Source organism: Capra hircus, chromosome 8 (genome assembly GCF_001704415.2).
Source record: "Capra hircus breed San Clemente chromosome 8, ASM170441v1, whole genome shotgun sequence".
In the NCBI taxonomy this organism is placed as follows: Eukaryota; Metazoa; Chordata; class Mammalia; order Artiodactyla; family Bovidae; genus Capra; species Capra hircus.
In genome coordinates this window covers 101,360,945-101,385,239 of record NC_030815.1, presented here as the reverse complement: position 1 = coordinate 101,385,239, position 24,295 = coordinate 101,360,945, and the positions used below count along the sequence as shown (strand labels likewise).

The window sequence follows — 24,295 nt, the reverse complement described above, 5'->3', positions numbered from 1 at the left end:
TGATCACTTGATTTGACTGCTCTTTGCCTGGCTTCTCTAGTGTAAAGTTATGACTTACAAAGGAGGAAAGAAGAGTATTTGAGGGGAGGTACTTTAGCAGTGTAAATAGACTGTTCCTTATCAATTGTCAACTTTTATCAGCCTGTGGACTTGCAGGTTTCCTGTTTTATTTGATGGGTTTTTATTTGTTACAGTCACTATTTTGGTTCTCAAATAATGCCAGTGGGAGCCCCTTTCAAACTGTCTTCTGTGTCCTTTTGGCTTGCTTCTGTTGTTCTTTGAAAACTGTTTTGCATTCCGGTACAAAACAACAACAAGAAAACCCCACAAAACTGGAAATGTTGTACACTCATCTTGTGCTTTCCTGCTCCAGTTGTAGAACTAGACATTTTTTAGAGCACCGCGGTTCCTTTTAATAGAGCATCATATTTAGAAACTTTTCTGCCTTCCTTTTCTTGGATTCTCACACCTCATACCAGGCTGCCCCCCCATTGAATTCCTTCCTCCATTCAGGCCCCATGGACTGACCTCCCTACTTGAATTATCTTTACTACATTGGCTACCTATTCCCTGCGGCTGCTTTTGTTAGTTGCTAAGTAGTGTCCAACTCTTTTGTGACCCCATAGACTGTATCCCGTGGACTCCTCTGTCCATGGGATTTCCCAGGCAAGAATACTGGAGGAGTGGGTAGCTAGTCTCTTCTCCAGAGGATCTTCCCGACCTAGGGATCAAACCCGCATCTCCTGCATTTCAGGTGGATTCTTCAACAGTGAGCCACCAGGGAAGCCCCCAATTCTCTGTGGCCCTCTTCTTGACTCTCCCTGGGCTCTGGTAATCCTGGCTAGGCTGCTCTCCTCTGGATATCTTTCTTACCCTTCTTATGCTCCCCAGGTTCTGACAGCTGGCAGTGAGCCGCCCACTCACAGATGCCTTACTGTCCTTGTTTGGGATCAGGTTCCCCTTGCCAGGCACATGGATGCCTTCCTCTTTTTGCTCAGGCTCTGATGCTCCATGCCAGGATGCCCTCCCTGCCCCACTCTGAACCACTACAGCTCCTCCTTGTTTATGCCTATCATATGCCACCCAGAGGTTTTAGAACTCAGTTGTTCAGAGAGGAAAAAAGAAAAGGGATTTGAGTGATTTTTTTTAAGTCGTCTTTAATGTTACTTTCACATTGCTTTCTTCCCTTTTGTCATTAAAAAATGAGGATATGAAAGATATATACAAGTTTTCTTCTTTTTTGGTTGTATTTTTTTTCATTTATTCAAGTAAATTTAAGCGATTTTATTAAATATTGTGTCACTGTGATAAGAAAATAAGACTTTTGACTTTTGACTGATTATAGTATTAGGATATATGCATCCAGAGAAAGTTTACCAGATATGTATATTTTTATTTAACCATAGTACTTCATATTAATGTACATCAACTAAGGATTATATAATGTGTCTGTGTAACCACAAGTTCTCATTTTGGATTGTTATATAGAGAGCCCAAGCTGCACTGCAGGCTGTCAGTGCGGTCCAGTCAGGAAGTCTGGCCCTTCCTGGAGCGCCTACCAATGAAGGCACACTCCTCCCTGGGCAGAGCCCTGTGCTCCGAATAATTATTGAAAACCTCTTTTATCCTGTTACCCTGGAAGTTCTTCATCAGGTAAGGAGGAACATGCTTATGAAAGCAGGGTCAATTATGACCTCTGTAACTTTTAATGTTTTCTGTCTTTAGTTTTTCAGGTTGTTGATTCTGGTTAATGTATTTACTTAAATAATAAAAGTCTGCAGCATCCTGTTTCAGGCAAGGAATAGTGTCAGTTAGAGATAGTTTTTGAAAGCCTCCTTTTTCTAACCTAAATAACTTGATTTAAAAAGGAATGTAAGAATTCTGTGTTTTTATACCTAAGCATGAAAATGAACAAACCATAGACTCCTATTTAAAAAAAAAATTGGTATTAGTTATTCCTGAGAAAGTAACATCAATATAGAAAACAACAAATTTATTTCTATAGATTCCTCCATACATTTAAGCACTTTTATTTTAAAACTTTAAAAGGAAGATATGAGTAACTTCACATGTAATATGGAAGTATCAAGTTAAATACTGATTTTCAACATAACTTTCATAGACTATCCATTACTATGTCTAAACCGTCTTGATAAGAGGCAGTGTACCACATCATGGCCTACTGTGAAGAGATGGAATTTAAGAATTGCAAGATCTGTCATCTAGTTATTATATAATTTTGTAATGAATAAAACTAAATCTCTAATAATTGATAAGTATTGTAAAGAATAATTGAAGAACCAGTCAGAATTCAAGCTTCCTGATGTCAACTCTAGTGTCCATTTCATTATACTTAACAACCTATATATAAAAATTATTTTAAAGCACTGAAACATTATATGCTTATTTTCATATTTATATCTCAATATATATAATATTAAACAGTATAACCCTAGGCCAATTTAGAATCACTTTAACTGTTTTCTAAACCTTTGGGTTTGTACTACTGAATGAAGAGTCATGGGGGGTCGTATGTGTGCACGTATATCTAAGAATTGAAATGTATCCTCTCCTGTTCTCACATTTTACAAATAAGGGAACTGGGGACCTTAGAAGTTGTTCCTTTCCCCACAGTCATTGTACCAACTGGTAATAAGAGCTCAGATATATTTCCTAATATGATTCATGTTGGGCTTCCCTGATGGCTCAGACAGTAAAGAATCCACGTGCAATGCAGGAGACCTGGGTTTGATCCCTGGGTTGGGAAGATCACTGAAGGAGGACATGGCAACCCACTTCAATATTCTTGCCTGGAGAATCCCCATGGACAGAGGAGCCTGGTGGGCTACAGTCCATGGGGTTGCAAAGAATTGGACATGACTGAATGACTAAGCACAGCGCATGGTTCACATGCTATGCATGTAAATATCAAAATATACCATTTATTATGCCTACTCTGTTCCCTATAATAGTTTCCTGAGTACCGTGTTCTAAATACGTACGTTTGTGAAGCATGTCCTGTGGTATGTATGAATACCATAGCAGTGGTATTCATAGCCACTGTTGTTTCCTAAAAGGGTTCAGCAGTTACTTTGATTGGCTTCTTTGTCCTGATGGATTTTCGCTTCTTCTGTTCATCCCCCCAAGTAGCATCGAGCTCTCTGTGATCCATCAGCATTTTCTGTTTGCTTTTGCTCCTGTAGCGCTGTAGCTGCTGCTGCTAACTTCTGTTGCTTCTCAAAAGATGTTATTGCACCTGTGGCTCAACATTGCTATCAGTCAGCAGTGCACTTAGCCCAGGTTGTGTGGTCCTGTTTTGTTATTCCGTTTGTCACTTCGCTGAGACCAGTAACAAACCTTGTTTCTTTCCCTAAAGATCATGGGTCCTTCAAGTGAAGAGAAGTATTTCTGAGTCTTCAATGGTAACCATTGGGATAGGACTCTCAGCCCTTTAGTTATAGCAGTCTCTTGTTGAATCCTCCTTCACAGTACTGTTGCAAAAAGCAAAATTCCTTACCAGGGCCCTTAATGCCCCCGTATCAGACTTCTCACTGTCTCTGTAACCTCACTTCCTGACTGTTCTGCTAATAGCACCCCGGCTTTTCTGGCTCTTTGACCCTCTTCCTCTTACCCTTCATATTTCTGTCTTAGTCCATTTCTGTCTTCTATTTCTTGGGCCTAGCCACTTAGCTGAATCTACATCATTCCATTTTCAGCTCAAATTCACCTCAGAGTGTCTTTCTCTAATTACATTAACTAAGCCCTAACCCCCGGCACTCTATTCCATTAACCGATTTAAGTACAGTATAGCAAAGTAGGAAAGGGTACAGTTTCTGGAGCTGGTTTCAACCCTAGCTCCACCACTTACTACCTCTATAACCTGGGGCAAGAAACTTGCTGCTTCTATGTCTTTTTCTTATTTATATCACGGGGATGAAGATGGTATCTCTTTTATACATTTGTTATGAGGATTTCATGGGTTGATGCATTTGAAGCACTTAGAGCAGTGCCTGTTACATAGTAAGCGCTCAAGAAGTGTTCACTGTACTTAATAGATGCTAGTAAGAAGCTGTTGCTTTGTAAGAAACAGATCCTTGCTCTTGTGGCCTTCTGGGTAAGATGTAAGTAATAGCATGAAATGTGATAAATATTGTGATTGGGAAATACATGAAAGAGTAGAGTTGGTTGCACATGTTATAATTAGCAAATTTTTCTGTATTCTCTGCTGAAGAGTTGACATTAGCTAAACTGCTCTCTAACATCTATGGAAGCTAGTGTTTTTCCTTTAGCTCATGGTGGGAAATTAAGAGTGACTGAGATGGTAATAGTGCTATTTCAGATGAGAGAAGTTTCAGGTGACGGAAGTATTTACAATATGATGACATTTGAGCAGAAGCCTGAAGAATGTGAGGGTGTTAAATTATGTGTATATGTGGTAAAATAATGATCTAGTCAGACAGAACAGCAAGTGCAAAGTCCCTAAAATGGAAGTGTGCTTAATGTATTCCAATATCAGAAAAAAGACTGTCATTGGATATAAAAAAATACGAAAGCTACGACTGATAGGCTCAGAGAACGGGTTAAGACCTGATGATGCAGAGCCTTTATAATCTTTACACTGAGTAACATAGGGAGCCATGCAGGATTTTGAGTAGAAGAGTGAGAGGACAGGCTGAATGTCTTAACAGAACCACTCTTGTTGCTATGTTAAGAATGAACTATAGGCATAAGTGATGGAGAAAGAAACGGCAACCCACTCCAGTATTCTTGCCTGGAAAATTCCATGGACAGAGGAGCCTGGCGGGCTACAGTCCATGGGGTCGCAGAGTCAGACACGAGTAAGTGACTAACACACACACATAGGCATAAGTGAAAGCTCTGAGCATAGTCCAGATGAGAGATGGTGGTCACCCAGGTGGGGACATGGGCACTGGAAGTGGTGATTACATATGTATTTGGAATGATGTGCTGATGGGTTGAGTAGATGTGAGTTATGAAGAGAAAGAGAGTAACCATCAATGCTTTCCAGATTGTGGATGTAAACTTCTGGTAAAGCAGAGCCATCTTATACTAGATCGTAAAGACTGGGGGTGGGCGGGGGGAGATGTGGGGCAAGGGTGGGAGATAGGGGAGGAATCAAGAGTATATTTTCAACTTAAGTTGGAGATACCTGTTAGACATCCAATGGGAGATGTTGAAGAAACATTTGGGAAATAAGTCTGTATTGAGGGGAAGAATTCAGGACTGGAAAATTGGTGATTATTTGCATGACTGGCACTTAAGGCTGCGGGATTGAATGGCATCACTTAGTATTTGTAGGTAAAGAAGGCATTCATCAAGTGATCCATTATGTAAACTCAGCCCTGCAATTCTTCTTTGTCTACTAATGGAGTAAGGCAAAACAGTATTTTTTTGGAATCTGTTACTTTGAAGTACCATCGTGTGTGGTGTTAGTTATGTCCAACAGAGGTCCAATAGATGAATCTCTTCAGGATGAAAGACAGATAAGTCCTTTTTGAATCGAAGTATAAAGATAAATAGCTTGCAAAAATCAATTATTATTGTATCGAATAAAAGAATCAACACTAGTAATATAAAATTCTAATTTAAAAAGTTACTTATTTCTTCTTTTTGACTGCTGGGTTTTCGTTGCTCTGTGGGCTTTTTTCTGGTTGTGGTGAGCAGGGACTGCTGTCTAATTGCAGTGCGTGGGTTTCTCATTGCAGTGGCTTCTCTTGCTGTGGAGTGTGGGCTCTGGGGCGTGTGGGCTTCAGTAGTTGCAGCCCTTGGGCTCAGTAGCTGTGGTTCCCAGGCTCTAGGGCACAGCTTTAATAGTTACGGCAAACAGACTTGGTTATTCACAGTGTGTGGGGTCTTCCTGGATCAGGGATCGAACCTGTGTCTCCTGCATTGGCAGGCAGAGTCTTTACACCACTGAGCCACCGGGGAAGCCTCCAAATTCTAATTTTTAAGTCACCTTTTTTGTTGCCTACAAAAACTATTGTAAACAAATTGTGGCTAAGGTGCTTGCTATTTTAGAAATTTCTAGTATGAATAATGCTTTTTTCAAGTGAATACTAGTGAACAGTTTCAGTTTCTGGCAAGTTCTCATTATCACTCTTTATTAATCTTCCTCACCCTGAAGATTAATGTTACCAGAATCTGATCTCTTGTATTTTATTAGTCCCATTTTGAAGTCTAAAAAATGTAAAATGCACAAGACATATCAAGAGTTGAGTCTCTGTGTATTTGTATTTATGACAGCAAAGTATATATATTAGGGAAGTTGTCAAAGACCTTGTAATCAATAAAAATATTTGTTAAACTTTCCTAAACATTGATCTTTTGAGGCCAAATCTATTTAAAAATAAGTGTTTTGATAATTACAAAAAGTTGTTAAAAATCACACTTAAGGCATTGCTGAATTCCCTGATATTGGTGTTTGCTTACTTTAATATCAGATTGATCTTTGTAGCTCCTCAGTAAATACAATCCAGGGAGCTCTAGAGAGCATGGTTAGCCAGATGAGTACATTTATATTCTCTTAGCACATTCAGATGAAAATTATACAGCCAAACACATCTGCCAGGGAGGATATGCTTCAGGCTGTTGTTCAAATTAAATGAGAGAAAGGAATCTAAACATTAACAAAATCTGAAGATTAAGTGGAAATTAACTAGGTCCTATAGCATAATATAGTATAAAAATGGCAAAATTTAGAGCAAGCTATATGTTCTTGTTACTTTGTTAACAAGATAATTTACAAAAGAAATGTTTATCATTTTAAAATTTGCATATTGCCATTATTCTTCAGTCAGGTCTCAGAGTATAATTTTTTTTATCAATTAATAATAAACTTTTACTCTGTGCCTCGTATGTGCCAGGAAGTTGTCTACAGTGCTAACAAAATGACCAAGACAAGCAATGTACCTTCAAGGAACTTTCAGTCTAATTAAAGGAGACATATGTAGACAAATGTATAATACAATATAAGTAAAACAGCAAGATAAGTATTTGTATGAGGCCAAGAAGGGGATAAAAATATTTGGTAAAGAAAATGAACTCTATTGAGGTTTGGGCGAGGCTAAGAATTTTCTGATGGCATTATTGCTGAGCTGAGTTTTGAAAGAGAATAAATGAAAATTTCCTAGGCATTATGTAAAGAGATACAGGAACAGGGAAAAAGCCACATGTATAGGCATAGAAGTCTGAAACCACTTTGTGTATCTGGAGAACTACTATAGTTGTTGATGTAAATAGTGTAAATAGTTGTTGATGTTAATAGTATAAAATAAAATGTGTAAATAAATAGTGGGAAATAGTGTCAGGAAATGAGGTTGGAGAGGTACACCAGGGAGAGATTGTGTACGTTATACCAGAGAGCCTGGATTTTGCTGTGTGGATAATGAGGAGATAGTGAGGAATTTTAAGCAGGGAAAAATTTAATCTGGCTTGTACTTTAGAACACTACCTGTGTCTGCAGTATGAAGGAGGGAAGTTAGGCAGTTAAATATATCTCCTTTTATATATATACACATAAGTATATGTGTGTGTGTTAAAATATATATGGATAACAAAAAAGAACCAAAATATTTAAGAAAAAAAGCTACTAGAACTACAAAAACACTATTTATTGTTGGAGACTTTAGTAATATCCCTCCAATACAGACTTATGCATAACTGTAATCATAACACACACACATATGCATTTTAAATATATTTATCTATTTATCTGACTGTGTTGGCCCTTAGTTGCGGCGCGTGGAATATTCCATTGTGGTGCATGGGCTCAGTGATTGCGGCACGCAGACTCTCTAGTTGTGGCACATGGGCTCCACAGCATATGGGATCTTATTAGTTTCCCGACCAGGGGAATGTAGGGATCAAACCTTGCAGGGCAGCTTGTTAACTACTGGACCACGAGGGAAGTCCATGGTATTATTTTATAAACTTTATTCTCTAGGATATGAGTATGTATTGAGGAAGTACTTATTATAAGACCAAACCTTTCATTAAAAGAGCAAAACAAAAATTTCCTAGTGTTTTTCAAAATAGAGTTATATGAGGGATTAAGGTCTTAACATTTTGAACTCTGAAGTATGACCATAATGAAATTATATATTTTTTTAAAACATCTTAAATTTCAATAGAGAGCCTTCAGACTACATCTTTAAGAATGCAATTTTCTGGTGACCCTTTCCAAGACAAATTAGTTTCACGAGTCTTGTTGATCTCCTATAAGAATTGTTTGACTCTATACAGTGGTATAAAGAATCCGCCTGCCAGTATAGAAGACAGGTTTGATCCCAGGGTCAAGTAGGTCCCCTGGAGAAGGAAAGGGCAACCCACTCCAGGATTCTTGCCTGGGAAATCCCATGGACAGAGGAACCTGGCAGGCTAGAGTCCATGGACTCGTAAGAGTTGGACACAACTTAGTAACTAAACAACGACAAGGTTCCTCATAAAAGTGGAATCACTCATCATTTGCTGTTTTGAGACTGGCTTATTTCACATAACAGTGTCTTCAGGGTTCATCGGTATTGTGTGAGAATTTCCTTCCTTTTTAAAGCTGAATAATATTTCATTGTATGTATACACCACGTTTTATTCATTCATTCATCTGTGGATGGACACGAGTTGCCATTGAGCATCTTTTCTTGTGCTTGTTGCTATTTGATTGTCTTTGGAGAAGTGAAGTGTCTTTGGAAAAGTGAAGAGAAAGTCGCTCAGTTGTGTCCGACTCTTTGCAACCCCATGCACTGTCCATGGAATTCTCGAGGCCAAAATACTGGAGTGGGTAGCCTTTTCCTTCTCCAGGGGATCTTCCCAACTCTCCTGCATTGCAGAAGGATTCTTTACCAACTGAACTATCAGGGAAGCCCTTTCTTTGGATAAAGTTCTTTTCAAATCCTGTGCCTGTTTTTTAAATTGGGTTTTTGTTGTTGTTGACTTGTAGAAATTCTTTTCATATTTCTGTATATTTCCTCTTATCAGATAAATGATTTGCAAATATTGTCTTTCATTTTGTGGGTTGCCTTTTTTCAATCCTGTTGATAGTCTTTTGGTGAACATGAGTTTTAATTTTGATGTAGTTGAATTTTTCTATTTTTTCTTTTGTTGCCTGTCCTCTAGGATAGTTATTCTTGATCATTCTTTCTGATAATAAAAAAGCAGGATATTTGCCTATTAAGGAAACACATACATAGTATGTAATGACAGCAAATTCTTACCAGCATAGGGAATACTTAGGTTTAAGAAGCAAGACACGTTTCTGGCTTATTAAAATCCAGATGTGAAATGAGACATCAGAGGAGCGCATAATGCATTGTAGGAAGCCTGGCCGTGAACTGTGCTGGGGAAGTAGAACAAGTGTTGTAAGAGCATTGGTAACCAGGGGTCTGTCAGGAAACCTTCCCCTCATTCTGCTAATTCCTTCTCCAAAGACTCTTCAGAGAGGCCTTCCTTAAGCACCCTTGCACCTTCCCAACTTGCATCAAGCTCATCCCTTTCCCTTTTATTTTTAAAACAAAATACTTTTGTATGACCAGGTATTGTTATTTATTTGCTAATTTATTGTCTTGTCTTTCTTTGCTAGAGCAGAGACTCCTTCCTTCCTTCCTTCCTTCCTTCCTTATGATTTTCTAGGTGTTTTTTCCTGTTACTGGTTTCTTATTTAAATCAATAATTGAGAATATACATTGTATGATTTTTATTATTTTAAATTTAAGTGTGCTTTATGGCTCAGAATATGTCTGTCTTGGTGTTCATGCGTATTCTGCTATTATTGGATATATTATTCTATAAATGTCAATTAGATCCAACCCCTCTCCCCTTTGGTATCCATACGTTTGTTCACAGTCTCAATACAAGACTTACCCATAAGTCTGCATTGGAGGGATATTATTAAAGTCTCCAACAATAGTGTTGTTGTAGTTCTAACAGCTTTTTTTCTTAAGTATTTTGGTTCTTTTTTGTTACGCACATACATTTTAAAGATTGTTCTGTCTTCTTAGATAAATGACTCCCATTATCTTATATAGCATCCCTCATTATCCCTGATAATTTTTCTTCAGAGGTCAGCCTTGTAGGAAATGAATATAGCTCTGCCAGCTTTTCTTAAAAATTAGTGTTAGCATGGTGTATCTTTCTCTCTCTTTAGCTTAAGTCGTTATATTTAAAGTGGATTTCTTTCGAATAACCTAGAGTTGGGTCTTGCATGTGTGTTTTAAAAAGCCCACTCTAACAGTTCGGTATTTTAATTAGCGTATTTAGAACATTGGCATTTAAAGTGGCTTTTTTATATATCTGCCAGGATATATCTGGACATGTATCTGCCAACTTGATAACTGTTTCTTACTTAGAATATATATACCTCCTTACCCCCACAGACGCAGTTTCCCCTATTATCAAGATCTTGCATTAGTATGGTACTGTTGTTTAAAATTGATGAACCACTGCTGAGATTCTTGTTTCTACTTTGTTCACTCCTGACTTTTTTCAGAGCTTACAACAATTCTCTATGGCTATTTGATGAGTTAATAGAGCATTGGACATTTTGTTCTTCATTTTGTTGAATATTTTGTAGTTTTCCTTTCTATAAAAATTTCAGGAAGTAGATGCTGATTCTCAGGCTGAAATAGTTGATCTGTGTGACTCTTCCATTTCCAGATATATGCTTTGCAACACCATTATCTCATAGCACTAATTAATTCCTGTTGTAACCTTCTGTTTCAGTACTGTGCCAATTATGACAAGTTATAAAATAGGTTAAATATTTAGTTCCTATTGTATGTCAGACACTGTTTTAAGCCATGTATGGGTGTTAGAACATGAACATCTTAAGCTTGATTTAAGTAATTTTGATACCAGTAGTTTTAATAAAGGATATAATTTTCATTTAAAACTGAGATTTATGAATCAAGTTGTATTTATAAAGATAAGTTAGCTAAATTTTTCCCTTAAATTTAACCTAATGTGAACTTTTTTCCAGATATTTTCTAAATTTGGCACAGTCTTAAAGATTATCACCTTTACAAAGAATAATCAGTTTCAAGCCTTGCTTCAGTATGCTGACCCGTTGAATGCACATTATGCCAAAATGGTAATTATGATCTTTGTTTCATTTTTCACTTGTTACGAGTCACTTTAGTGATACCAAAGAAAGTCATCATGTCTTCTCCTATGCTGTAGTTTACTATGTTTTTTTTTAAAAAATTGTAATAAAATATACAAACTAATTTGTCCTTTTTAAATGTACTGTTTCTTTTGCTCTTTTTATAGTCTAAAAGCTACTCCTTTCTTCATATGAAATGGTTTCAAATCCCTTATCATTTCTTATATTTCTGGGACTCATTTCTGTTTGTCATATTTGAAGTCTACTAGAGTCGCACAAAGTACTCCTGATTTAATCTAACTAACAGAATAGAATTATCTTTGCCCTGGTGCCCTCATTTACTTCTATTAAGTGAGCCAAAGATTGATTGATTTTTATATTTTTGCAACCATATTCACTGTTGAATCTCATTGAGCTCTAAATTGATAGACATTAAATCTTAGGAAATATGCTGCTTTCAATTCATACTGGCTTCTTTTTAGCACACAAGTGCTTGACTTTTGACAAGATATAAAACTTCACATTCAGTTTAGTTGTGTTTGATCCATCTCCTATTGAGATCTATCCCTAACTCTAATTCTATCTTGTATCAGTATCTGAATCACTTCTAATTTTTTCACGAAGATAGAGACTGAGGCGGACAGCACCTTGTGTATCACATAGTGAGCTCTTGACTGGGAATGACATTGATATTTGCTGTAGCTCTGCCTGCATGCATTGTTCTGTACCTTTACGATGGCATACTCGTCAGTAACTGTTAGGATAAGTAAGCGTTTTTTAGTACATTTGTTTTTTGTTTCATTTTTTGTGTTTTAGTTTCTGGTATCTATTTTTTGTAAATTCAAGTGTTTGTGGAAGTCATTAGTAGCTATAAATATCCCTTTGGAAGATCTTTATCATTATGAAAGAAGAGATTGCTAATTTTTGGTCTTGTATCTGCTCTGACTTAAAACTTCCCTCAATCTTGTTACTCAAAGAAAATAAATTTACAACAAAAAAAAGTGGTTGATACTGTTCCACATATTGTGGTTCTGACAAGTACCATTTACAAAGACTTTATATCATCTTAACCTATATAAACTGCACTAATATGAATTAAGATGAAATGTTAAATTTAAATATATTTAAACATTTTAGAATAATCATAATTAGTACAGTGTACAATAATGTGTTATAGGTTTTCAAGCTTATACATTTCTCCTCTTCCACTTATCTTACCATAGATAAAATAAGAGATTATCACTTTACAGAAGAAAAAACTGAGAAATAGAGTTATCGTTTTCTCTCTTAGGCTCACACAGTTAGTGATAAAGGTAAAAGGAAAAACAGTTCTTTGGCTTTTAGTTTAGTCCTCTCTACTTTACGCCCGATTGCCACTTTTTGTCAAAGTAGAGGCTACTTGATTTATTGTTGTCTTGCAAAACATCAGTCCCTTTCTTACGTGCTTTAGGCTCTGGATGGCCAGAATATCTATAATGCATGCTGCACTCTGCGTATTGACTTCTCCAAGCTCACCAGCCTTAATGTGAAATATAATAATGACAAAAGCAGAGACTTCACTCGCTTAGACCTTCCCACTGGTGATGGCCAGCCATCCCTTGAACCCCCTATGGCTGCTGCTTTTGGTGAGTAGTTCTGTTTTGGGTCATAGAACAAGCTTTCTGAAGTTAAAAGTTTAATTTGTTAATCCATATATGTCAGCTGATTTCTTCTTGGATTCTCTCAGGATTTCTAGAGAAAAGGGAGACTCATGGAACAAAAATGTGTTCATTAACTGAATCTTAATATTAGTAGATTCTATTAGTTGTCAAAAACAAGTGGATACCTAAAATTGAATTTATTTTCTAACATTAATTGAAGAATATTGCTCATTCTTTATAAACCATACAACCATTTGTCTGGATTTAATAGTCTTATATATTACTGTTGGTTTAAACAAGTTGATTTATAGCCAGCAGAATATTGACATAAGTGCTCTTGAGAGAAATACTTCTCCTTTTTAAAGTAGTGATATTTTACAACAAGGGCCTGAATTGGTAGTATGTTCTTTCTTTATTCAAAGAAGAGGATTTTGTTTTTTAAACATCAGAACTTTTCGTCATTACCCTAAGTTTGTGTGAAATTGCATTTTTGCACTAATAAAAATACAATCTTCTGCGTTATTCATGCTAATGTTGCTTTGAAGAGCTTCTTTCTTTTGTTTAAGGTCAGGTCTCAGTAATCTAAACTTTTGAAGTAAACCTTTATGTAAAAGGAAAAGTAGTGAATAGCCTAGTTGAATATATCACTAGATTAATGTACTTTTTGGCTTTGCAGCACTCAAATGTGGTTTATTATTTAGATAAGGTATTAAATTTTATTACCCTTCGTGATTGATTTTTCTTTCCCAGATGACACCATAAAATACTAACTCAGACTTTAAGTGGTATTTAGTTTATCTTCATTTTACAGGTGAGAAAATCCTTAGCCAAATAGTTGTCCAAATTTTCTAGAAAACAGTAAATTTAAAATAAAAGCTTCTTATTATTTATAACTGGAAAAAGTCAAATGGATTGTTCAGTTTGTGTCCCTGAATTGTTAAAGTTTCTGTTTTAGTCTAACCAAGTTTTTGTGTTTTATACATTTGGCCTTCCATATCTACAGGTTTGGCATCTGTGGATTCAACAAACCACAGATCAAAAATACTTAGAGAAGAAAAAAGTTTCATAAAGTTCCAAAAAGCAAAACTTGAATTTGCCTTGTACCAGCAACTATTTACATAGCATTACATTGTCTTTACCGTGGCTCAGACAGTAAAGCGTCTGTCTACAGTGTGGGAGACCTGGGTTCCATCCCTGGGTCGGGAAGATCCTCTGGAGAAGGAAATGGCAATCCATTCCAGTACTCTTGCCTGGAAAATCTCATGGATAGAGGAGCCTGGTAGGCTACAGTCCATGGGGTCACAGAGTCGGACACGACTGAGCGACTTCACTTTCCTTTCCTTTACAACATATTAGGTATTATAAGCAATTTAGAGATGATTTCAAGTATACAGGAGGTGTGCAGAGATTATATGCACATACTGTGCCGTTTTATAAAGGGACTTGAGCATCCTTGGATTTTGATGGTATCTATAGGGTTGGGAGTTGGGAGTGTCCTGGAACCAATCCCTTGTAGATACTGAAGGGAGCTGTGTTTGTTATCAGCCTCTACTCATATGTACAACTTGGCAGAGCCAAAGGTCTTTGTAATTAGCATTTTAATAGCAGGTGATAGAAACGGGCTGTCATTCAAGTTTGCCAAAGCTTGGCTATCAAGTGCAGGACTGCATGTATTCCAGTAATTGAATGCATACTGTTGGTGTAATTAATGTTCTGCATTGTGGGAGGAGGACATTTTAAAAATAATGATTAAGAATTTTGGTTTCTGAATATAAAATATCAAAATGTTGCTATCCTTTCTTATTGTGTTAATAAGTCCTTTGTCTTATTGCAAATAGTATATACATTCTAAGATAAGTAATTTATCAAACAGAACAATACTTTTAGGTGTTGTATGAAAGTTTACTCTGCCTCTCACAAATATTTGACATGGTTCACTATTCCCTCCTTTTTTTCTCTTGGCTTTGAAAAAGCTACATTTCCACGTCTCTGTTCCTTAACTAGCTGTTCTTTCTTTAAAGATTACCCTTTCAGGTTCTTAAGAGCTAAGTTGTAAGCATTCTGGGGTCTTCCTGATCTGTTTTAGAGATAATATATAATATTATATAATATTATATTAATAGAAAAGCTTGTAAAAATATGTGAATATAGTTTTTAAAATTTTTTTTTTCATGAAATGTTTAACATTATTCTACTGATTTCATTTAGTTAGTTGGTTATGGCTGTGCTGGATCTTCGTTGCTGTGTGGGACTTCCTCTAGTTGCAGCGCGCCGGAGTCTGCTCTCTAGCTGCGGTGGATTCCCTTGTTGCAGAGCATGATCTCTGGCATATGGGCTTCAGTAGTTGTGACTCTTGGGCCCTAGAGCACAGTCTCAATAGTTGTGTCCCACGGGCTGTTGTTCCATGACATGTGGGACCTTCCTGTATCAAAGGTCCTCCTGCATTGGCAGCAGATTCTTTACCACCGAGCCACCAAGGAAGCCCCTGAGTACAGTTTTAAATATCCATACTACCCAGATTAAGAAATAAAATGTATACCCATACTGTAGAAGCGCAATTTGTACCCCTCTCATTAATTGTGTTCCCATTCTCCCTGCTCCAATATAACTGTAGTCTCAGATTTTTGAGGGTAGTCCAGCTTTTGCTTTTTTGCTTTTCTCCTGTGGTTTGGTTTTGGTTTTTTACTACTCATTATGCAGCCCTAAGTGCTAGAGATTTTTCTCCTATATTTAGAAGTTTATTTAAATGGAATCACACTGTTTTCCTTTTTGATTCATCTATGTTCACATATGTGGCTCTTGCTTATCCATTTTCAACACTGTCAAGTGTATAGATTTCCACTGTATGAATATATTATAGTTGGTTTATCTATGCTACTATTGATAGACATTTGGGTTATTTTAGTTTGAGGCTATTATGAACAGTGCTGCTTTGAAATCTTCCCAATTATCAGTGAGGTTAAACTTATGTTTGTTGGCCATTCTTCTTTATGAATTTTCTGTTAATTCTTTTGCCCATTTTTATGTTTAGTTTCTTGTCATTTCTTATTTGTAGGAATTCTTTAATATCCTAGACACTAGTCTTTTTGTTGGTTTTATGTGTTGCAAATAGTTTCTATCAGTTTTGGCTTTTTGGTTCATTCTCTTCATGGTATTTTTATATGGCCAGATTTACTTGCTAATATGCAATGCAGTGTTGTTGTTTCTTGAATTTATATTCAACTTTGATTAACTCTTCTTTCTCTAAATATTCTAATTTCTTTCTCTTTACTTTAGTAAGATGCATTGAACTTCTAAAATTTACTTAGAAATGGAAAAGTATCTAGAAGAGTGAAAGGAAATAAATGCGAGACTTAACATAAAGTACAGTAATCAAACCACTTTGACAGTGTTGAAAAGATAGATATATAAATCAGTAGAGAAGCATATAGAGTCTGAAATCCACCCACATGTATAGGATGAGTTGATTTTGAGCAAAATTGCCAGTGTAGAAATTCAATAAAGGAGAGTCTTCCAATAAGTAGTTTTTGGACAGGTGGATATCCATATTGCAAAAATAAATTTTGATTAGTATCTCACACCATACTGACAGATTGACTTGAAATGGAGCTTAGACCTGTCTGTAAACTTAAACCTAAAAAAACTCCTAGAATAAAACATAGGAAGGGGGACTTCCCTGGTGGTCTAGCGGCTAAGGCTCAGTGTGCTTCCACTGCAGGGGACACGAGTTTAATCCCTGGTCAGGGAATTGGAATCCCACATGCTATGCAGTGTGACATGACCGAAACAAAACCAGTAAATAAATAAATAAATCTTAAAAATCACTACGTGAAAATCTTTGCAACCTTGGGATATGCAAACGTTTCTTAGATAAACCACAAAAAGCACAAACCATAAAAGGAAATAATTTATGTATTGTAAGTACAGCAACATTTTAAAAGTTCCGTGGCTTGAAAGATACCATCAAGAAAACCGAAAGGCAAGCTTATAGACTTGAAGAAAACAAATTAGTTATATCAGGGTATACAGGGAATTCCCAGTTCAATACTAAGAAAGCAAATCATTAAAAATGGGCGAAAGATTTGAAAAAAATATTTTACAAAAGATGGTATATGAGTGGCAATAAACACATGAAAAGATGCTCAGCATCCCTAGTCATCAGCAAAATGGAAATTAAAATTACTGTAGTATATTACTTCATACCCTTGAGCAGCGTCTTGATTTGGTGGAGTGTTGTCTCACTGGTCCTAGAAGTGATCTTTTCACATATGCCATCTTCAGACTGTTTCTTTTCTTAGTTTTTGGGATTTTGACTAGACCTGTTAAATTCTCTTACTCTGTTCCGAGTATCTCGAACTTTCTGTCGTGTTTTTTCCTTTATCTCTCCGAGCTGCATCCTGAATAATTCCTTAGGGCCTTTCATTTTATTAATGGTCTCTTCACCTTTTGTCTAATCTGTTGTTAAACTTGTCTGATAATTTTAAATTTCAGCAACTGTGCTTTTTATTTCTAGAAATTTTATTCTTTTTTTAAGTATCATCTGCCTTGTAGATACTTTTCAGCATAGCTTTTATGTTTCCAAACATACCATTTAGAATCCTCATCTGATAATTCCAATGTGTGAAGTCTTTGCAGTTATTTTTCTGCAATTAGGTATTTATTTTTTCTTCTTTCTTCTTTTTGAGTTATTCACTTACTTGGGAAATAACTTGTGAGACTTCTTAGTCTCAAGATGGTATGTTCCTCGAGAAAGAATTTACTTGTTTGCAATATCAAAGGATCTGTGTCTGGAACCATTTCAATCTAAATCCATAATTTTGTTAATTTTCCCTTGAATTCCTAAGAAATATGAATTTAGGCTACAAATTTGCATGAGAGCTTACTTTTGGCTAGACCTTTTCAGGAACTTATTTTTTTGTCTCTGTTAGACACAAAGTCAGCTTTCCTTGTAGTCTTCTGAAAGCAGGAGGAGTAGGTAATGGGATGGGTTATTTTAGGCTTATTCTGTGGCATTAATGTCATGGAGGTCTCCTGTTGACTTCCTTCCTCTTGGGCTAACCTTGGGATTTGCATCTTGTCCATTAAGCGTGAGGATGATAAAACCAAAGCTGTTTGATAGAGTTAGGTTTTTAGCCGGGTTACTCTTAATCATCTTGTTAGCCATTAGGTTTATTTTTGTTTTTTTTTTAACATCTTTTTACTGTTCATTGGACATATCTGCCACAAGGTTGGTCTTTATTTTATTATTTAGTCTGCTACTATATCCACAATTTTAAAAAACAATAATTGGACCTTTTTTCCATAATATATATTGTTTGTAATGTTTCAAATATCTTTGTATTTTGTCTAGTGACTCATAATTTATATAACAATCCTCCAATTTAGACGTTAAGCTTGTTTCTTTAGGGTTTGCTACTATAAATAATAGCACTGAGAAACACTGAAACACTGATAAACTGATCTCATAGATAAAAATTTTATCTATTTGTATTACCTTATTTGCTATTGGTAATACATTTTCCAAATGTAAAATACCTGTGATATAGCTATTCAAATCTTAAACCTTTTCCTTTAAAGTTTGTGTAAACCAATGTCTACTAGGTTAATTTGCTAAAAATGTTTCTGTTCCTGCTTACTTGAGGAATGTAGACTTATGGAAACTTTACAAATGTTTCTTTTGTCAAATATTAACAAATGTTCTTGTACTTGGAAACAGTTATTTAAAATTTGGCCCTGGAACAGTTTGCCAGTTCTTTCATTTATTGCTGTTGAATGTTCAGTGAGAGTTAATATCAAAAATGTTCCTCATTTCTTTCAAACCTACTGCATATCTTCTGCCTCATACCACCACCCCCCATAACCACTTGTATTAGACTTGTTTTGTTTAAAAGTACCTCCCTTGCCTTTCTGACAAATCTGTGACTTACAGTAATTAACGTTTATTCCTCTCACATAACTGACACCTAAACAACTGTGAATCAACTTTTGCAAACTTCCCTCACATGTCTTTTTGATCGAGGGTCCAGGCCGAAGGTGTCACTCCATTTGAGACGTGGCATTCTCGTGGCAGAGGGTGAAAGAAATCAGAGAGCTGGTGTAAACCCATAATGCTTCTGAACGCTTCTGTATAGCAGTCTATGTCATGACTGTCTGTGTTCCTGTCATGTGATTGAATGCAGTCGTGTTCCATACAGATGTATGTTCTGCAGGAGACACTGCAAGTCACATAACTAGCCAGAGTTAGAGGGAAGGGTCAAGTGAATACTTGGCAACCATATTTCTTCTTTCGTTTAACTTTCCAGTGTAAATTTTCATAATAACTCATATCCATATTGAAGTGTCTCTGGTAAGTCTCCCTCTATGCCTTAAAATAGTTATTTGTTACGAAAATGAATCATTTTACGTATGAGCTTCAGCCTACTTAAATATAAGGTTAGCAAGGGCAGGGGTTCTTGTATGCGTTATTCAGTGCTTCCTTAGCGCCAGAGGGGTGCTTGCCTCCTCGTGTGCTTTCAGTGATATTTCTCTTATTGCATCACTCTGTCAGTCCTCATTTTTGTGTCTTCATTTATTGACAGTTCTCTCTGCTAGCTCTGTCCCTGAAGTCTCTTTATGATTATGTTTTCTTGAATTATTTTAATAAATCATAGCACATATTTAATAAATTCCGTTAAATAATTCTCTTTAATGAAGAGAATAAACGTACGTGATCTTTTAACTCCTCTGGAAAATTCAGCCTACATACTTGCTATAAATATGCATATCACCCTATCATTAAAAAAAAAACAAATCCCTCCCTTTGAATGGTACAATCTAGCTTCTCGCTATTGCTCTAGAACTATCGCTTCCAGTTTATGTTTCTCACTCTCCCTGACTTTTATTGAACCCCTCTCCCTGAAATCCCATCTCTGGATCCTGAGGGACTATGATTCTCTGTTTTGTTTTCTGAGGCTGTTCTGTCTCTTTTCCTTAGAATGCTCCTCTTCCACCTAAGTGTGCTGATACTCCCAGGCTCTCTTTTTCGCTTTCTTCACTTCTTATCTTGTGCCCTTTTTAGTGGAGTTCTTCTTCATATGCCTTTTATATTTATTTCTATATAGATGATTTACAAATCTGTATCTTGTAATAGTTAGAAATTCTGAGTTTACCCCCTCATTTCCACTTATGGCATTGCCATTTGAATGTCTTAGTATCACCTTGACCTTAATTTGTCCTAACTCAAATTGTTTTCTTAGTAATAATGATTCCACCATTTAGAGCTAACTCCTGTATTTGTTGATGGTGCAGTCACCAGGCTTCTAAATGGAGAAGGACTATCAGCCTTTGTTTGGCATCTGGTACACACTAAGCACTCAGTTCAGTTCAGTCGCTCAGTTGCATCTGACTCTTCATGACCCCATGAATCGCAGCACACCAGGCCTACCTGTCCATCACCAACTCCCGGAGTTCACTCAAACTCACGTCCATAGAGTCAGTGATGCCATCCAGCCATCTCATCCTCTGTCGTCCCCTTCTCCTTCCCCCAGTCCCTCCCAGCATCGGAGTCTTTACCAGTGAGTCAACTCTTTGCATGAGGTGGCCAGAGTACTAGAGTTTCAGCTTTAACATCATTCCTTCCAAAGAAATCCCAGGGCTGATCTCCTTCAGAATGGACTGGTTGGGTCTCCTTGCAGTCCAAGGGACTCTCAAAAGTCTTCTCCAACACCACAGTTCAAAAGCATCAATTCTTCGGCGCTCAGCCTTCTTCACAGTCCGACTCTCACATCCATACATGACCACTGGAAAAACCATAGCCTTGACTAGACAGACCTTTGTTGGCAAAGTAATGTCTCTGCTTTTGAATATGCTATCTAGGTTGGTCATAACTTTTCTTCCAAGGAGTAAGCATCTTTTAATTTCATGGCTGCAGTCACCATCTGCAGTGATTTTGGAGCACTGCTTTTCACTTAATGTCCAGCTCAAGTTTTACTTGCTGAGAAGCCTTCAAACAGTCCCAGAGATCCTTGGCAATCCCTTCTTCTTAGACCACTTGCAGTATATTTGTATTTAAACCTCTAGATCCTCAGCATGTGAATCTTCTGTAATTCATAATTTTAGTTTATAAATCCTCTCAAAGGCAAAGATTTTTATTTCATATTTCTTTTTATCAGCACAGTACCCCAGCAGTACAGTATAGTTTAGTGAATATTTGATGATGTTTACATAGAAACAGTGCTCTAAATAAGGTCAGGAATATCAACCTAAATAACAAAACCAGATAAACTAAAACTAAGTAGCAAACTAATAACTCAGAATGAAATATTAATAACATTCTAGCTGTAGTCTTGAACCTTGAACCCAGTTGAAAGGGATTAGCTTCTGGAAGTGGCAGAGGCTCTTATACAACACAACAAGGATCATCTGTTGGACAAATCTTTACTCCATGATAGAATCTCTCTGTCAACAATATACCCTCATATGGCCATTTTATTGTGTTGATAACCATCTTTTTAGAAGGTAGTGTATTTATTTCAGCTTCTCTTCCCCATTAGGTGCACCAGGAATCATTTCCTCACCATACGCAGGGGCTGCTGGATTTGCCCCCGCTATTGGATTTCCTCAAGCTACAGGTGACTTTTAAAGTTGAAGTTGAAATGATTTCTTAATGATGATTTATATATTCTAGAACTTATCAAAATGAAAGATATGCGCATGTTTGAAGGATTTACCAGAAAAGCAATACGTGTGTCAATCATGGAAGTGGCTCATGGACAACAGACGATTGTACAGCTTCCTTGTGTTTATAAATAATTCTCTCTGGTTTCATTCCCAACACTAAAATTCTGTTATCTGTTCTGCATCATTCATACTTGCCATTGGCACAGATAACTATAGGTTGACTATATTAAATAACCTTAGGTTTGTCTCTTTGGTTATGATATAAAATAGATGAGCTGCTTGCTGATAAGCAGCTCAATTACATGTTAAACAGACTTCTGTCTTACTTATCTTTGTGTCCTTACTGCCTTTAATGGCATTCAGTACTTATTATGCAGACAGCAAACATTTGAATTAATAAACATTGACTATTTTATCTGTAAGTACTTTTTTTAAAAAAATTAATGGGTTTGGAAGATTACTATAGAGGATATGCATGCTATTTTATTTCAGAAAAAAAAATACATGTATACACATTTTTTTCTTTAGCTAATGAAAATAATTAAGAGAGAGAACAATCAGTTAATACTTTGATAATGACTCTGACTCTTCCAAATAATAAACAAAATGAATTTGATAATAAGAAAAAATACTTTATGGTTTTGTGCTTAAAGAAAATACTTGAGGTTGGTGATTGGAAGAGTGATGCAGTGTTAAGTCTAGTCTACATATCATCTTTTTAGCTTCCAGCTGATCTGTGAATATAACTATTTTAAACTGCAGCATAGCTACTTTCTGACAATGATCTTAGTATCCTCCCTTTCTAAGTCTGGGAATTGTAACTCTTCTATTCAGGAGAGAGGATGAAGTTAACTAAAAAGAAAGAGTGATTTAAAAGGTTGAGATTTATTGAAGTTTTAGGATTTTTGGTGGTTTTAAGACATTTTAACATATGTTTAATTAGTGAGTGCTCTTATCTATCTCATGAAAATGAAGGCATTATACATTGTGTTTATGTATTTGAAGCTCCCAAGAGTTACACATTTGGAGGTAGTGATACATGGTTTCCTTTATTTTAGGTATTTTTTTGACACGCTGTATCTATAAAACACTGTAGTAGATGTTAAGAAAGAGAAAAAAAATACATAAAGAAGGCTCCTGAGTTGATAAGGCTTTCCAGGTGTAATAGGGGGATATATGCACATACATGATTTGTGATAAAGTGGCCAGACTCTATTATAAGGAATTTTGAACTTAAAGAATCAATGCATTAAAGAATTGGCTCATTTTACATCAGCTTGGCATTTTATCTTACGTAGTTTTTAAGCTGAGAATACAAATAGTTGGACCGTGTGAGGAAGTGTAGTGTGTTATGTATGGTATGTAGTGTCAATATTCCAGTATTACAGGGCTTTCAGTAGCTTCTGCAGTATCTAGGGGAATGGAGAGCTCTGAAAATTCTTGCTCCAAAAGAATATTGAATTCCATAAATTTGTTGTTGATGGTAATAATGTTTTACAAGGTTACAAAACGTTTTTTTCCCCATGCAGAATACATGTATACAATTTACCTGTCTTAGATGTACACCTCAGTGATTTTTAATAAATTTACAGAGATGTACAGCCATTATTACCACAGTCCAATTTTAGAACATGCATTACTACCTAGCTTGCATATATGTGACTTCTGCTGAAGGGCTTTTAGAATGTATATATGTAAACACACACACACACACACACATATGATTTAATGGTAGAAGTCAATATGAAAATTCATCTGCTTTAGGGAAATGTATTGGAATATATCTATTACAAGAACTAGAAGGAGTACTGGTAGTTATAGACCCTTTTAAAAAACCTCATGGCTTTAAGACTGGTGAATTTGGTTGGTCTGCAAAGTGTTATATAAATAACAGAGTATTAAGGATCATACTGTCAACAAATGAGGAACTCTACCCCCCGAGTCTGGATTGACCTTTGTTATCCTTATGGTAGCTTTGAAACATTCTCTTCTCTATTTTTGCTTTTGCTTTCATTTGTTTTCTTAAGTTGCATCAAGTGTTATAATTCTCCAGATAACTGGAATACAAAATGCTTCTGCTGTTTCATAAAGGTCTGTCGGTCCCAGCTGGACTAGGTCCCGGAGCGCTCGGTCCCCTTGCAATCACCTCCTCCGCTGTCACTGGAAGGATGGCCATTCCTGGGGCTGGTGGTATGCCAGGAAATTCCGTTCTGCTTGTCACCAATCTTAATCCTGATGTGAGTTGGAAAGTATCATATGTAAAAAGTCTTTCAGGAGGAAATATTGTAGCTTCTGACTTTGAGTCGAATTCAAACGGAAATGTTTAAGAATTTGTGTTAAAATTCATCACTAGTATATATAAAGAAGCATGTAAAAAAGCAACACTTTAAACATAGTCAACTCTCGTTTTTACAAGTAAACTTTTAAAAAATTTTTAGTTAATGAGACCCTTATATTTTGTGTTCTCCTTTTCAAACAGCTTATCACACCACATGGACTTTTTATACTATTTGGTAAGTAATTTCTTTTGCTTTGCTGGTTTTTTTTTTTTTTTTTTTAGCTATGATGTGAATTGATCCCATTGCATCATTCAGTAGTACTACTGCTGTGTGCCAATTAGTGTGTTTGAGGATAGAATAACAAGGAACATTTGTTAAGTGATTATAGATACAACAAAGTTTTATAAAAAGGGAAACAGAGATTGTAATAAGAACATACAGCTGGAAGACCTAACCTTGCTGAGGGAATCAAAGATGATGTACAGAGAAATGATAGTTAAGCTAACTTGTGAGAAATGAGGAAGTGTTACATCAGCCAGGCAGAAAGGGAGGGCAAATGTCCATTCACAGATACTAGCAGTGAGAGACAGAGCTCTTGGAACATG

The 24,295-nt window shown here is 36.3% G+C and overlaps 1 protein-coding gene across 4 annotated transcripts in view; it reads left to right on the top strand.

The window, feature by feature from the left end:
* The window catches only part of PTBP3 (polypyrimidine tract binding protein 3), an 88,339-nt gene that overhangs the window by 51,784 nt on the left and 12,260 nt on the right, over positions 1-24,295 (top strand). For all 4 annotated transcript variants that reach the window (XM_018052601.1, XM_018052600.1, XM_018052599.1 and 1 more), the window contains 6 exons: positions 1,489-1,653; positions 10,991-11,101; positions 12,564-12,738; positions 21,285-21,362; positions 23,503-23,648; positions 23,891-23,924. In XM_018052601.1, the coding sequence (XP_017908090.1) occupies positions 1,489-1,653; positions 10,991-11,101; positions 12,564-12,738; positions 21,285-21,362; positions 23,503-23,648; positions 23,891-23,924 (709 nt within the window). The remainder of the gene's footprint in view (positions 1-1,488; positions 1,654-10,990; positions 11,102-12,563; positions 12,739-21,284; positions 21,363-23,502; positions 23,649-23,890; positions 23,925-24,295) is intronic.